The sequence below is a fragment of the Balaenoptera ricei genome, chromosome 14 (genome assembly GCF_028023285.1).
Source record: "Balaenoptera ricei isolate mBalRic1 chromosome 14, mBalRic1.hap2, whole genome shotgun sequence".
Lineage (NCBI taxonomy): Eukaryota > Metazoa > Chordata > Mammalia > Artiodactyla > Balaenopteridae > Balaenoptera > Balaenoptera ricei.
Window position 1 is genome coordinate 453,950 of NC_082652.1, and position 13,469 is coordinate 467,418.

Genomic DNA, 13,469 nt, shown 5'->3' on the forward strand with positions numbered 1-13,469 from the left:
CTCCGCAGTGTAGACCCTTGGAGAGGAGTGGCGGGGGGAGGGAGCGAGTCATGAAGGCTGGGAGTTCCAGCCCCTTGGAATTGTGACGTTCAAACTAAGATTTGTGCAGTGTGTTTAAGACCTTTCAGATTTTTTTTTTTAACTTATGTGGGTTATACATTTACCACCTTTTAAAAAAAATTTATTTATTTAACTTATTTATATTTGGCTGCATTGGGTCTTCGTTGCTGCACGCGGGCTTTCTCTAGTTGTGGCAAGGTGGGGCTACTCTTCATTGCGGTGCGCAGGCTTCTCACTGTGGTGGCCTCTCCCGTTGCAGAACACGGACTGTAGACTCGCGGGCTCAGTAGTTGTGGCTCGCAGGCTCTAGAGCGCAGGCTCAGTAGTTGTGGCGCACGGGCTTAGTTGCTCCGCGGCATGTGGGATCCTCCCAGACCAGGGCTCGAACCCGTGTCCCCTGCATTGGCAGGTGGATTCTTAACCACTGCGCCACCAGGGAAGCCCAAGACCTTTCAGTTTTAAAAATCTGTGACTTCTTCACTTTCTTTAGAATATTAAATCTGAGCTGGAGATGGTACGGGAAGATCTGTCCCTGACCCAGAAAGATAAATTCATGCTTCAAGTTAAAGTGTCGGAACTGAAGAGCAACATGAAGACGCTGCTCCAGCAAAACCAGCAGCTCAAGCTGGACCTGCGGCGGGGAGCAGCCAAGACGGTACTGGGCCCAGCGGGCGGTTGGCGGGGCCTCCGGAGATGCGTTGGCGGGAGGTTGGCAGGCTTTCCAGTCAGTCACCAGTCACAGGGTTACATTAACCAACACTGAGTGACGCTTGTGTGAAGGTAGATGATGATGGGCTGCTCTCCTTGGACCACAGGCCAAAGCTTTTTAATTTAGAGCTCTTTCCAACGGAATGTTTGCCTCTTTCTATGAATTTAGATGCCATTTTATTGTACTGTGCTTTATAAAGCAAATGACGGCATGGTTTGCTTGTGTTAACAAGAGCCCCTGGGCCTCTAGGCGAGACCAGCTGGGACACAACAGCTGCCAGAACAGGCAGGGGCCCGGGGACCCCGAAGCAGCCGTCATGAGCTCTGTTCAGGTTATCTGTTTACCCACCATCTGTTGTTCTACTCAGTCTATGTAAATATTTTTCAGGTGCAAAGAAGTCACTCAGATTCAGAGGTTTATTTACTATTTAGCACGGTTTGCTTATCTGTGGAAAAAGTTTGAAGTCCTAGGAAGGGGAGTCTTATGAGTTGGAAAATTGACTTAATTTCTTACGGAAACTCAGAGTCAAGGCCATGGTCTCTCTGGAAAGCTCCCCCCATGAGCTCTCGTTTAGGGGGCTCTCGGCAGCTCCGGCCTCCTGAGGAGCCAGGACTGTAGTGTTTGGTTCATGCATTAGGAAGAAGGTTTTCTATTCAGCCAACATTTCTTGAACCCCCGTGGCTGCCAGCTCTGCCGATTTAGAATGAGTGGGAGGTGCTTCCCCAGAAGCCCGAGGGGAGCTGGGGAGGCGCCTCAAAGACCACGTGTGACGGCGGGGACCCTCGGGGAAGGGGCAGGGGCGTCAGCCTCCGAGTGGGAGAGCTAACTGTGTGCCTTTTTTTTTTTAAATAAATTTATTCATTTTTAATTTTTAAAATTTATTTTTGGCTGCGTTGGGTCTTCGTTGCTGCGTGTCGGCTTTCTCTAGTTGCCGGTGAGGTGGGGCTACTCTTCGTTGCGGTGCGCGGGCTTCTCATTGCGGTAGCTCCTCTTGTTGCGGAGCACGGGCTCTAGGTGTGCGGGCTTCAGTAGTTGTGGCACACGGGCTTCAGTAGTTGTGGCTCGTGGGCTCTAGAGTGCAGGCTCAATAGTTGTGGCACGCGGGCTTAGTTGCTCCGCAGCACGTGGGGTCTTCCCGGACCAGGGCTCGAACCCGTGTCCCCTGCATTGGCAGGCGGATTCTTAACCACTGTGCCACCGGGGAAGCCCCTAACTGTGTGCTTTTAAAAACAGAGAAAGGAGCCGAAGGGAGAAGCCAGCTCTTCCAGCCCCGTGACGCCGGTGAAGATCCCTGACTGCCCCGTGCCGGCCTCGCTTTTGGAGGAGCTGCTGCGGCCCCCACCTGCCGTGAGCAAGGAGCCCCTCAAGAACCTCAACAGCTGCCTCCAGCAACTCAAGTATGACTGCTCTGGGCTCTGTCTCGTAGTGTTTACAAATAAGTTGCAGGTCTCAGTTGGAAGAATCTTCCCTGTTGCCAGCACCGCACGTCCAGCAGAGGCGAGCGGCTCCGTGGTGTTTCTTGGCGGTGGGTTGGTCCCGTGCCTCTCCCTCCATCTGCAAGGTGGGAGCTGTCCGGAGCTAAATGACCCTGCGCGCCGGGCAGTGGGAGGCCCGTGTCTGAGGCGAGGGCAGGTGTGGCTCTGGCCCTGTGAGCGGACGCCCTGCAGGACAGACCCTCGGCTCTGTCTTTCCCACGTTCTCCCCGATCGGCGTGTCGGCCTCTGTGTGGTGCACAGGAAAATGCCCAGAGTCCCTTTCGTGCTGTCCCAGGAGAGAGGCCCGATGGGCCCCCGAGGGTGTGCGTGAGCGACCTGCCGTCAGGGCTGGGTCCGAGGTGGCCGGCTGTCTCCTGGGGGGGACAGCGCCCCCGGCTCTCATCTGACCGCACGCCTCCCCTGTCTCCCCAGGCAGGAGATGGACAGCCTGCAGCGCCAGATGGAGGCACACGCGGTCACTGTGCACGAGTCGCTGTCCTCGTGGACGCAGGGGGACCCCGCCAGCCCCTCCCGCCCGGGCGATCGCGCCAACCCCGGAGGAGACGCGGAGCAGCGCGGTCAGAGCAGGGCCGCGAGGGAGCGCTCCGGAGTGGTGCCCGCCGAGCATCCGCACCCCGGGTGTTTGTAGCTGCCCGCAGGAGTGCTCTCTTCTCCGTGTTATTTATTTGACTGTGCGCTCTATGTCTTTCTAAGAGATGAAAGTTAAGTTTTACGTAGGCCGTTACAAGGAGTAGAATAACAGAACGAGAGTCGAGAATTGATGATAGTCTTTTGCAGGTCACAACCAGCTTTTCCCACAAAGTGACCAAATCTTAAAAACCTAATTTAGGTCTCAGTGAGACATTTTGAATGTGTCTGAAGGGTTATTTGCAGAAGGAGGTATCTTAGGCCTGACCGTAGACGCTGCTCTCGGATGGTCGCTGGCGGAGGCGTTGCATGGCTGCGTCCGGCTTCTCACTTTCCTGTCTGATTCAGAAAGAGCTTTCCTCCCTGCAGGAGTGAGACTTCGTTTGCACCTTTGGTTTTTATTTTATTTTGTTCTGTTTTCAATAGCCATCTCTCCATAGAACGTGTATATAAATACCGGAAATCATAATCTAATCTTTAAAAAGTATATGCTCATATTATTTAAGAATGACCCGAATTGTCTTTTTATTGATTGCCTTTTGAAAATCTGCAGTTAGGAAGTAACGTACTTGTAGGATTTAGGAATGTCAGAAAATTATGTTTTAAGAAATGTAATTATTTTATTTACCTTCTAAAGCCAAATATTCTTAGGCAGAAGTTGTTATTTTAGTTTCACTTTATTTTGAGGGTCTTTCCTTGCCATGAGTGCACAACGCCCACCTGTTTGACCCCTGGCCCTGCATGGCCTCGCTCACCGTGGCCGACCCCCGGGCAGGCCTGATGGCCCCCAGGACGCCCACATAGACACCACGGTCAGCACATGCTGACCTGACGTGTGAGGCGTGGGGAGAGGCCTCAAGAGAGGAGGGGAGGGGAAGCGAGGAGGAGGAGCAGGCCCAGGGCTCCCGCAGGCTGCAAACCAGGGAGCAGGGCTTCCCCAGGCCTCACACTTCTTTGCCCTTGTGTGGCAGTGTCCACCAGCGCCTGTGTGGTCGTCAAGAGATAGGCTGGCCTCTGTGTGGTGAGAGCCTTCAGAAGGGTGAGAAGGCCCTTGACCCTCTCATCTGGAGAGCAGCGAAAGGGGCAGGTCAGCATGAGAGGGTCTCCTGAGGTTTATTTGAAATCAGACACCCCAAGTGTGTGAGGTCCCGCCTAGAGTGACTGTGAGACTCGAGGTTTGTAAGCTTGCCCCTAGTTTGCTAAGATGATCTAAAATAATGTTTATTGTTCCAAGTTAGAGAAGAGAGAGAGAGAACGGGTCTGTGTGGCCCCCTGTGCAGGTCGGCTGGTCTGAAGATGAAGTCTGCGGTGTTACTGATAAGGCCAGACACGCTCGTGTCACCGCATCACCTGGGTCTCTCTTGTGGAGAAAACAGCGTGGTGTTTTTAATCTGCTTGTGTTCTCTCACAGTATGCTGTTAGAAGGTTAATTGATAAGATTAAAGTAGCATTAATCACAAAGATGTTTAGTGTTTAAAAAAATTCCCCAGCAAGTATTGGAACTTCTAAAATATGTATATCATTTGTACAGGGTTAATCTTGGAAACTATACTTGAAAACTTTATTCTACTCTTCATTTTAAGTTGGAAATCGTTTTCGACAAAATTGTTTTCGTACCATTGGAAAAGAAAAATGGTAATTTATGTTCTTATTTATTTTGGCTGCGATATCTTTTGTTTTAATTTTAGAGCCAAGAAATCACACTTAGCCTCGTTTTGTAGCTGCTTTCTCTCTCCTTGCTGAGGTCTTCCAGAAAAATCACAGTGTATCTTCTTCCTTAGGAAAGGATAAAGGAATCCTGAGTATATCCATCAAGAGAAAGCCAATCTCTGTTCCCCGCCCCTTTTTCCTTTGTCGAGTCACCCTCCGTGTGTGTGCGTGCGTGTGCGCGCGTGTACATGTGTGTGCGTGTGTGCGTGCGTGCGCCTCCAGCAGCAGCGCCTCGTCTGGGCTCCTGCTGTCATCCTGTGCCAGCTTCATCCTCTAGTTCTGTGCGCGCCCGGCCTGCCTCTGGCCTGAGCGCTCTGGCTGCCCCCCCCCCATGTCCTGTGTGTGCCCCTCGTGCTGTCACGTCTGGCCTGTAGTTCCCAGTCAGGGGCCCTTGTGTCCGGGCTTCCTTAACAAATCACCCTGAAGGGGGAGGTTGGACTGAATCGCCTGCTCTTGGTTTGCTGCGGGTTTTTACTCTGAGCGGCTTTACTGGTGCTCCTGTCTCCCAGAGCTTGATTCTTTAGTGAACAGCGTTTGAAATATTCTTCCGCTGTGGGCAGAAGTGGGAATTAGGAACTTCCTCACGGAAAACAGCAGTCAACTCTGGAGCACGTGTAGAAACAAACACATTTGCTGTTGCGCTGTATTTGTGTATGTTGTTCATCCTGTATGTCGTGTCCGCACTGGAGAGCATGTCAGCTTGGACACTTCATGGTGTTATGACTTGATTTTCTTATGTTCCAAAAATAACTTACTGCGAGTGGTTATTGTTGATTTTTCCACGGTACACATCAGATAGATGCCACGGATCTTTTAGATTTACATGCCTTTGTTCTACTATTTGTAAGGTGTAACAGGCAGTGTCTTTGATGAGATGTGAAAATGGCTCACACTCTGGCCTGGGGTCCAGGTGCCAGGGTGGGCCTCGAGGAAGACAGCCTGTGGAATGCTGCGTTAGGAAAATTCTCATTCAACTCCTCCTCAGTTTAAAGACTTTTCTTGGTATAGGGACACTGCAAAAGCCATGGGCCTGCAAGGGCACCGTGACATATATTCCTACTTCTCTGAGTATTTTTTTAACGACAATTAAATGTTGTGTGTAAAGATTGCTAGTAGTGAAGGGGACCAGCGGATCTGAAAGAGAAATGTCCTGGAGCATCCCCAGGGGCTGTGATGTGCACAGGGCGGGGCCTGTGAGAGTCTCGGGGCCTCACTCAAGTTCACTCACTCCCCGCAGGGTGCCTCTCAGTGTATGGTGGTCTCAGGTTACAATAGGATCCTTGACGGGAATGCTTCAGAGGATCTAGAAAACTCGGTGGTTTTAAGTTATTCATGTTTAATAAAAATTTCCTCATTAAAAGGGAGTCCTCAGGTTGGGGCTATTCAGGGGAAAAGTGTCACCATGCACAATGAATTGTAACTTTAAAAAGCATGTTGATTTTTTATAAATTTAAGTGTGCTTGGGGATTCCTTGAATTTTGTGCAATAAACTATTTTTTGTTAAAGATTTTTATATTTCCTTGGGGTGCCTTCATTTTCATATATATATTTTGTCATAATTGGGAGTAACTTTTATCTCATGTTGTTACCAGCTCTGTTCAGATAACTTAAGAGAATTTTATTGTTCTGCCAGAGTTTCAGATGGCTGTGAAATCTAACTTCTTGTGGCTGCTTTTGGCCACAGCAGGAGTGTAGCGTCTCGCCATGTTTCTTCCTTCTTCACCCGCACTTCACTTGTCACCACACGCCGGTAAGTACGGAGGTGGGAAGCGTTCACAGGAGTAACGCTCCTTCACAGGGAACCCGCGCCCGAGGCTGCGGACGCGCTGCACGCGTGCTTCCGGCGTTGTCCGGCCCCCGGCCTCCACTGACTGTCCCTGGCCTGCAGCAGTGGGGCCGTGACTCCGCGGCGCAGCCTTGTGGCTCTCCAGGCTCACCTGCCTTCTTCATCCGTACTTCATTTTTGGTCAGCGAGAGTAGACCGGATGCACATTCTTCAGTTAAGTGTTATCATTTGACCAGCGTGGTAAAAAACGTACAGAAAAAGGAGCAGTAAACCAGTGGTCACAGAATTCGATTTTGTGGTGGGTTGGACACATGTTTTCTTGTGTCTCCACCTGGTGAGCTTCTATAACCAAGGGTCAGGTATTACGTGTACCACCCAGACCTAAATGAAGATGCTCTGACCGCCTCCTCTTGTGGCCTTAACTTCCTGAAGTACTGAGGATGCAAATTTTCTTTCCTACAGTAATCATGCAGAGGGTGATTATATGTATCGGAGCTTTTTCCTTTTCCTGTAAAGCTGCTAAACGTTTGCAGGCGCTGAACTAACGAGTTGATGGGTTTATTTTTAAGTTGTGTCTCCTTCGTCGGATAGATGTCCTGTGCTGCACCCTCTTAACGGTCGTGCGGTGGGTGGTACCGGAGTGGTCCGGGTGCAGCCTCCCGGGCAGCTGCTCCCCGGCTCAGAGGGGGCGCGAGTGTGGGCAGAAATGCACGCTGAGTGTGAGGCCAAGGACTTGGTCTCAGCCCTCCCGGTCACGCGGTCTCATCCGTCCTGCAGCCGACTAGGTGGGGACAGAAGTAGGATTCTTTATGCCGCCGACGTCCAGTGTGGTAGACAAGCGTGATAGCTGTTGGGAGAGTCTCCGAGCCTTTCCCTAAATGAGGAATTCTTAGCAATCAGTAACTGCCCGCACCAGAAGCGGCATTTATTGGAATTCTGCTTGCCTTCATGCCAGCTTTCACGTCACGAAGAGTGTTGCGGGTTCTCGTAAGCAGCCTTCTTTGGCAATGCCTCTTTCCTGGAAACGCAGGAGATGTGACGTTGGGCTGCTGACCCCTTTGTCTGCCTGTTTGGTGGGGTGCGGAGGGCGGCGCTCCTGCGCCAGGCCCCCTCTCACACCCCAGCCCGTCCCCAGGCGGAGTGGGCACCCCCCTCCCGAACAGCGTGCTTCTGGGTCGGGCTGGAAGCACCTCGAGGTTTGCACACTCGGCCCTGCTTCGCCTGGTCTGGCACTTGCTGGAGGAGGCTGCACTCGGGGATAATTCTCGGCTCCTGGGGTCTCAGGGCCTTTGTTTTGTCTGTGAGCTTTCCGTGTGCATTTCTAAAGACCTGGTGGACACTTTGGAGCGATTTTCCCGGTGCTTAAGCCTTGGTGTGTTGAAAGCTGAATGCCTCATTTCCATCCAGAAGAGAGTCCCTTCCTTTGACTGACTCTGATCGCGATACAGTCCCCTGGTCTCTAACCCTCAGGGTTTCCCGCCCTCGGCACCATTCTCGCTGGCCCAGCCCGGCCCACGGCTCCTTCCCTCTCTCTGTTCCGCGCCCCGCCTTTCTCTGCGTCGGCCGGAGCCTGGCTCAGCCGTGGAGGCGGCCCCTTCACGCTGTCGAGCTCTCGGGCTTGTCGCCCTCCCGCTGCCGCCCGAGCACGCGTTTGCTGGTCCTTCCGGTGGGCCGAGTGCCACGCACATGGCTCAGCCTCCCGGCCCGCCACCGTCTGGCCAGGAGCAGCCCCGCTGGCTTCTCTTCTTAGCTGGTCCGCGTGCACTGGCTGGGCTCTGCAGGCCCCGCCAGCATTCGCCCGGGACGCAGACGCGCGCTGCGGGGCGGCAGGCACAGCTCCGCGAGCCGGCGAGACGGTGCACGGCATTGACCGGCTGCCGCGAAGCCCGCCCGCACGGCGACAGCCTCGGCCTCGGCCGGTGCTCTGGTCAGCGTGAGCACCTACCTGAGGGACAGTGCCAGCGGCTGACCCACGGTGGCCGGCAGATGGGAGCAAGCGATGAACCTGTCCGCTCAAGCCTCTGGAGACTAGGGTGACCTGTTCCTGCCATGTGACTCGGCCTCTCCTGGCCAGTCCGAGTGCCCACGACGGGCCAGGAGTGCCCTGGCCTTGCTCGGACGTCTTGCCCGCTTCGCTTGCCCTGAGCTGCCCGTGCCTTGTCTCTGCTCGCTGAGCACGTGTCTGAGGCTGGGGCTGGCGCTCACTGTGCCCGGAGCTGTCTCAGCGCAGCTCCGCAGGGGGAAGAAGCCTGATTCGCAGCGTTTGGTGGTTCCTAGGTGTAAATACCCCGCTGGGGCACATGGGACGCTCCCACTGTGCAGTCATTGCAGCTGGGGAGGGTGTGGGCTGTCGCAGGTAGGAGACTCTGGCCCAGCAGACTGTCCCCTAGGGATGCGACAAGTGAGCAGAAAACAGACCTGGGTCAACTTCGTAAAACCTTCCCTGATCCCAACCCCAAATGACCCTTGAACCTGTGTGCACTACAGATATGGAACTAAGTTTATACCATTTCACATCATGTTTCTTTTCAGCAGTGTTACCTCTGGAGAGTCCCGTTTTCTCTTACTAGATTACAGGGTATCGGGGCAGGGGGAACACTCGGCCGGTGGATTTCATTGACAGTGAGCCTCAGTTAGCCTAGTTCGGTAACTGAAAAGAGACATGTAAGCGAACACCAACTGGGTTTCCTTCCGTGCTAATTTGCTATAGAAATGGTGGTTGCATATAGTCAACCACAACAAAACACTGCTCACAGAGCATTTTCATGAATTAGGAATAAACGCCCTGCAAGACCTCTTAAAATTCTGCAAGATCCCGACAGCTTTGTGTAAAATAACCCCTTTGCTAATCTGCAAATGAAATGTCCAGGCTCGGTTGCCAGTGCAGCTTCCTCAGTGGCTGCATCTTTGCCATCTCTGGGCTCCGTCCTGCCTTCTGCCGAGGATCTCGGTGGCTTCCTGCTGTGGCCGTCCCTTGTCACTCGCAGGGCTGCACTTCCTCTCTTGAATCACCTGGGATGGGCTGCTTTCCTGACCAGACCCCCACCATGTGTGACAGCGTACACACTTTTCCTCGTCTCATTGAAGGCTATTCACAATACGTGTGAAAGTAGACCTCCCCACTCAATCTCCGGGGTGACTCGGACCCTGGCCCTCTCGTGATCTGGGGTCAGAAGTGGAGTTAAGAGACAAACTGCGATCAGGAATTAGATTAAACTTGCTCCTTTCCCAAAAGACCGTCAGTTCTCCTAAACTTAATTCCTCTTCATTCGTGGAAATCCAATTCTCCCTGCAGGGGTTTACATCTCAAATTCCCTCATTTCTACCTCACAGGTGAGTAGTGGCCAGTATAGAGTTGGCTGCTTTTTTTTTTTTTAATTAATTTTTATTGGAGTAGAGTTGCTTTACAATCTTGTGTTAGTTTCTGCTGTACAGCAAAGTGAATCAGCTATATGTACACGTATGTCCCCTCTTCTTTGGATTTCCTTCCCATTTAGGTCACCACAGAGCAGTGAGTAGCGTTCCCTGTGCTATACAGTAGGTTCTCATTAGTTATCTATTTTATACATAGTATCAATAGTGTATATGTGTCAATCCCAATCTCCCAATTCATCACTTACCTCTCCTTTCCCCTTGTTCTCTACGTCTGTGTCTCTATTTCTGCTTTGCAAATACATCTATACCATTTTTCTAGATTCCACATATATACTTTAATATACAATATTTTTCTCTTTCTGACTTACTTTGTATGACAGTCTCTAGGTCCATCCACGTCTCTGCAAATGACCCAATTTCGTTCTTTTTTATGGCTGAGTAATACTCCATTGCATATATGTACCATATCTTCTTTATGCATTTCTCTGTTGATGGACATTTAGGTTGCTTCTGTGACCTGGCTATTGTCACTAGTGCTGCAGTGGACATTGCGGTGCATGTGTCTTTTTGAATTGTGGGTTTTTCTGGGTATATGCCCAGTAGTGGGATTGCTGGGTCATATGGTAGTTCTGTTTTTACTTTTTTAAGGAACAGCCATACTGTTCTCCATAGTGGCTGCACCAATTTACATTCCCACCAGCAGTGCAAGAGGGTTCCCTCTTCTCCACACCCTCTCCAGCATTTGTTGTTTGTAGATTTTTTTATGATGGCCATTCTGACCAGTGTGAGGTGATACCTCATTGTAGTTTTGAATCGCATTTCTCTAATGATTAGTGATGTTGAGCAGCTTTTCATGTGTGTGTTGGCCATCTGTAGGGTTGGCTTTTTTTTTTTTTTTAATCAATTTATTTATGGCTACGTTGGGTCTTTGTTGCTGTGTGCGGGCTTTCTCTAGTTGCGGGGAGTAGGGGCTACTCTTCGATGCAGTGCTCAGGCTTCTCATTGCGGTGGCTTCTCGGCACGGAGCACAGGCTCTAGACATGAGGGCTTCAGTAGTTGTGGCTCACGGGCTCTAGAGCACAGGCTCAGTAGTTGTGGCGCACGAGCTTAGTTGCTCCGCGGCATGTGGGATCTTCCCGGACCAGGGCTCAAACCCGTGTCTCCTGCATTGGCAGGTGGATTCTTAACCACTGCGCCACCAGGGAAGCCCAGGGTTGGCTTCTTAATAGTGGAATTGTGTTTCCCCCCACCCCGCCTTTATCCCAGTCTTGTTTAATGGAGTGCAGACTGCATTAGATGGTGGTGAGGAGAATCCAGCCATAATAGGATACCTATTGTTAGCTGGATTCCACAGAAAATCGTGGTGTTAAGATACTGGTTAGGCTGGTAAAGCTGCTACGAGACCCCGAAATTCAATGGCTTAAATGAGAGAAGTTTCTCTTTCATGTAACAGCCCAAGCAGAAAAACGGGACTGATGAGGGCAGCTTCTGGTGCCGAGGACACAAGTGCCTTCTAACCTCCAGTCCCATCTGTGGCCTAGGACAGCTGCTCCAGGTCCCACTTATTACTGTCTGGGAAGGCACATTGCATACCCTCGTTCAAGGGTGTCACTCACTAGCTGTGTACACCGTCTGTTGCCTCCACTGAGTCACCAGGCCACAGGATGTGTGTTTGTAGCAGTGTGTCCAGCTCCAGCTGGGAGTTTCTGTTATCAAGAGGACGGGTGCTACTGGCAGCAGCCTCTATCACAATACACAGTCTCTCAGATCAGTCCCGTGCTCTGCATTCCTGGGATTTATGGTTACTATAACAAAATCCCTCATGACGGGGGCTGACCCTGCTACCCTTGAAAGGGGTGTATATATATACAACTTTTATGTTTTTTGAAGTATGAAAGAAGTGGTAATACAGCTAACGTTTATGAAGTCCTCACCTTGCTCTGTACCAAGAGCCTGGCACATATTAATCCTCATCTCTGAGACAGGTGCAGTTACCCCCATGTTACCCCTGAGAAAACTGAAGCACAGGGAGATGAAAGAACCCACCTACAGTCACCCAGCAGGCAGGGGCGGTCTGCCCAGGGCCTGGCACTCATCACTGCACAGTGGCACAGATGCATAGAAAGGTCAAGACTGGGGAGCTGCTGGGACTGAGGTCTGTTCTCAGGTACTTAGAAATTAAAAACAACAAATGGTAAGATTTCATTCTAACATGGTGCTTGCTCTTCCTTTATTTATTTAGGTTGCGCTGGATCTTACTTGTGGCACACAGGATCTTTTTTTAGTTGCTGCATGCGGGCTCTTAGTTGCAGCACGCATGTGGGATCTAGTTCCCTGACCAGGGATCGAACCCCGGCCCCCTGCACTGGGAGCGCAGAGTCCCACCCACTGGACGACCAGGGAAGCCCCTCTTCCTTTTTAAATGTAGACAAAATTTACACTAAAATAGGCACCGATTTTAAGTGTATATTCTGGTGAGTTTTGACAAATGTCAACCAATGTGTACCTGTATTACTATCAACGCAATAAGATGCAGAGCGTCTCTTTCACAGTGAAAGTCCCCTCATGTCCCTCCCAGCTCACCACCCCACTCAGAGGCAACCCCTGTTCTGATTTCTATCACCATAAGCTTTGCCTTCCCACTTTTGTGTGGAGTTCTTTTGCTTAGCATGGTTTTCAGATTCAGCCACCTTGTTGCTAATAATAAACCTCCATAGGATTATCATATGACGATTCCAAATTTGTTTATCCATTCTTATGGGGTTTATCCAAACACCTGGGTGCTTCTCGTTTGGCTATTATGAATAAAGCTGCTATGAACATTCTGTGAACTTCCTTTTTCACACCTAGGGCTGCACTGCTGAACCGTAGGGAGGCCTACATTTAACTTTACAAGAAACTGCCTCACAGTTTTCAAAGTGGTTGGCTCATTATACACTCCTACCAGCAGTGTATGAGAATTATAAAACTGCCCCACATTCTCACCAAAATTAGAAACTGTCAGTCTTCTAATTTGAATCATTCTGGTGGGTGTAAAGTAGTATCGTTGTGGGTTTAATTTGCATTTCACCCATCCTCAAATTCACTGATTCTTCTGTTGTGCTCAATTGACTGTTAGTACCATCCAACTTTTTTTAACCAAGGATGTCAGTTTTATTTCTTTAGGTTTTTTTCTATTTAAAAAGTTAATGTATAAATTACACAGTAAAATTCACCTTTTTTATTGTACATGCCTGAGAGTTTTGACAAGCATATGTAGTTGTGTGACACCACCACAATTAAGACAAAAGCTTCCAGCAGTCTTTAAAATTCCCTAAGCCACTTTATAGTCAGCCCTTCCCCCGCCCGCGGCGACCACTCCCCTGCCTGTCCCTTTGCGTGAACGTCCAGTGAATGGGGTCGCACAGCGTGGAGCCTGACACCTTAGGTACAGCTGTGCATCCGTTTCTGGGAAGCCCCCAGGGCTAGGGTGGTGAGAAAGTAACCTACTCCGGCTAAGAGAGTAATCCGAGCCCGAGAAGCCAGACGCAGAGACGAGCCTGCTGCAAAGTTAACAGGAGTCACGCTGCGGCTGGAAAGTCGGCTTGCTTCGGCGGAGAAACTCGTTCTCTAGAATCCCAAGCTGTCAGAACCTCTGCTGTTTGAAAGTGTGTCCGTGAGAGTAACATACCCGACGTTCGCCTGTAGGATCTTGGTCGCTTTGACC

At 50.8% G+C, this 13,469-nt stretch overlaps 1 protein-coding gene across 5 annotated transcripts in view; it reads left to right on the top strand.

Annotated features, from left to right (window-relative positions):
* The window catches only part of GOLGA3 (golgin A3), a 45,318-nt gene extending 38,841 nt beyond the window's left edge, over nucleotides 1-6,477 (top strand). For 4 of the 5 annotated variants that reach the window (XM_059894021.1, XM_059894024.1, XM_059894023.1 and 1 more), the window contains exons 22-24: nucleotides 551-715; nucleotides 2,003-2,166; nucleotides 2,677-6,107. In XM_059894021.1, the coding sequence (XP_059750004.1) occupies nucleotides 551-715; nucleotides 2,003-2,166; nucleotides 2,677-2,893 (546 nt within the window). In that variant the 3' untranslated portion in view covers nucleotides 2,894-6,107. Of the gene's footprint in view, nucleotides 1-550; nucleotides 716-2,002; nucleotides 2,167-2,676; nucleotides 6,108-6,235 lie in introns of those variants that run through there. The other variant, XR_009497205.1, reaches the window with a different exon arrangement.
* The last annotated feature ends 6,992 nt before the right edge of the window (nucleotides 6,478-13,469 follow it).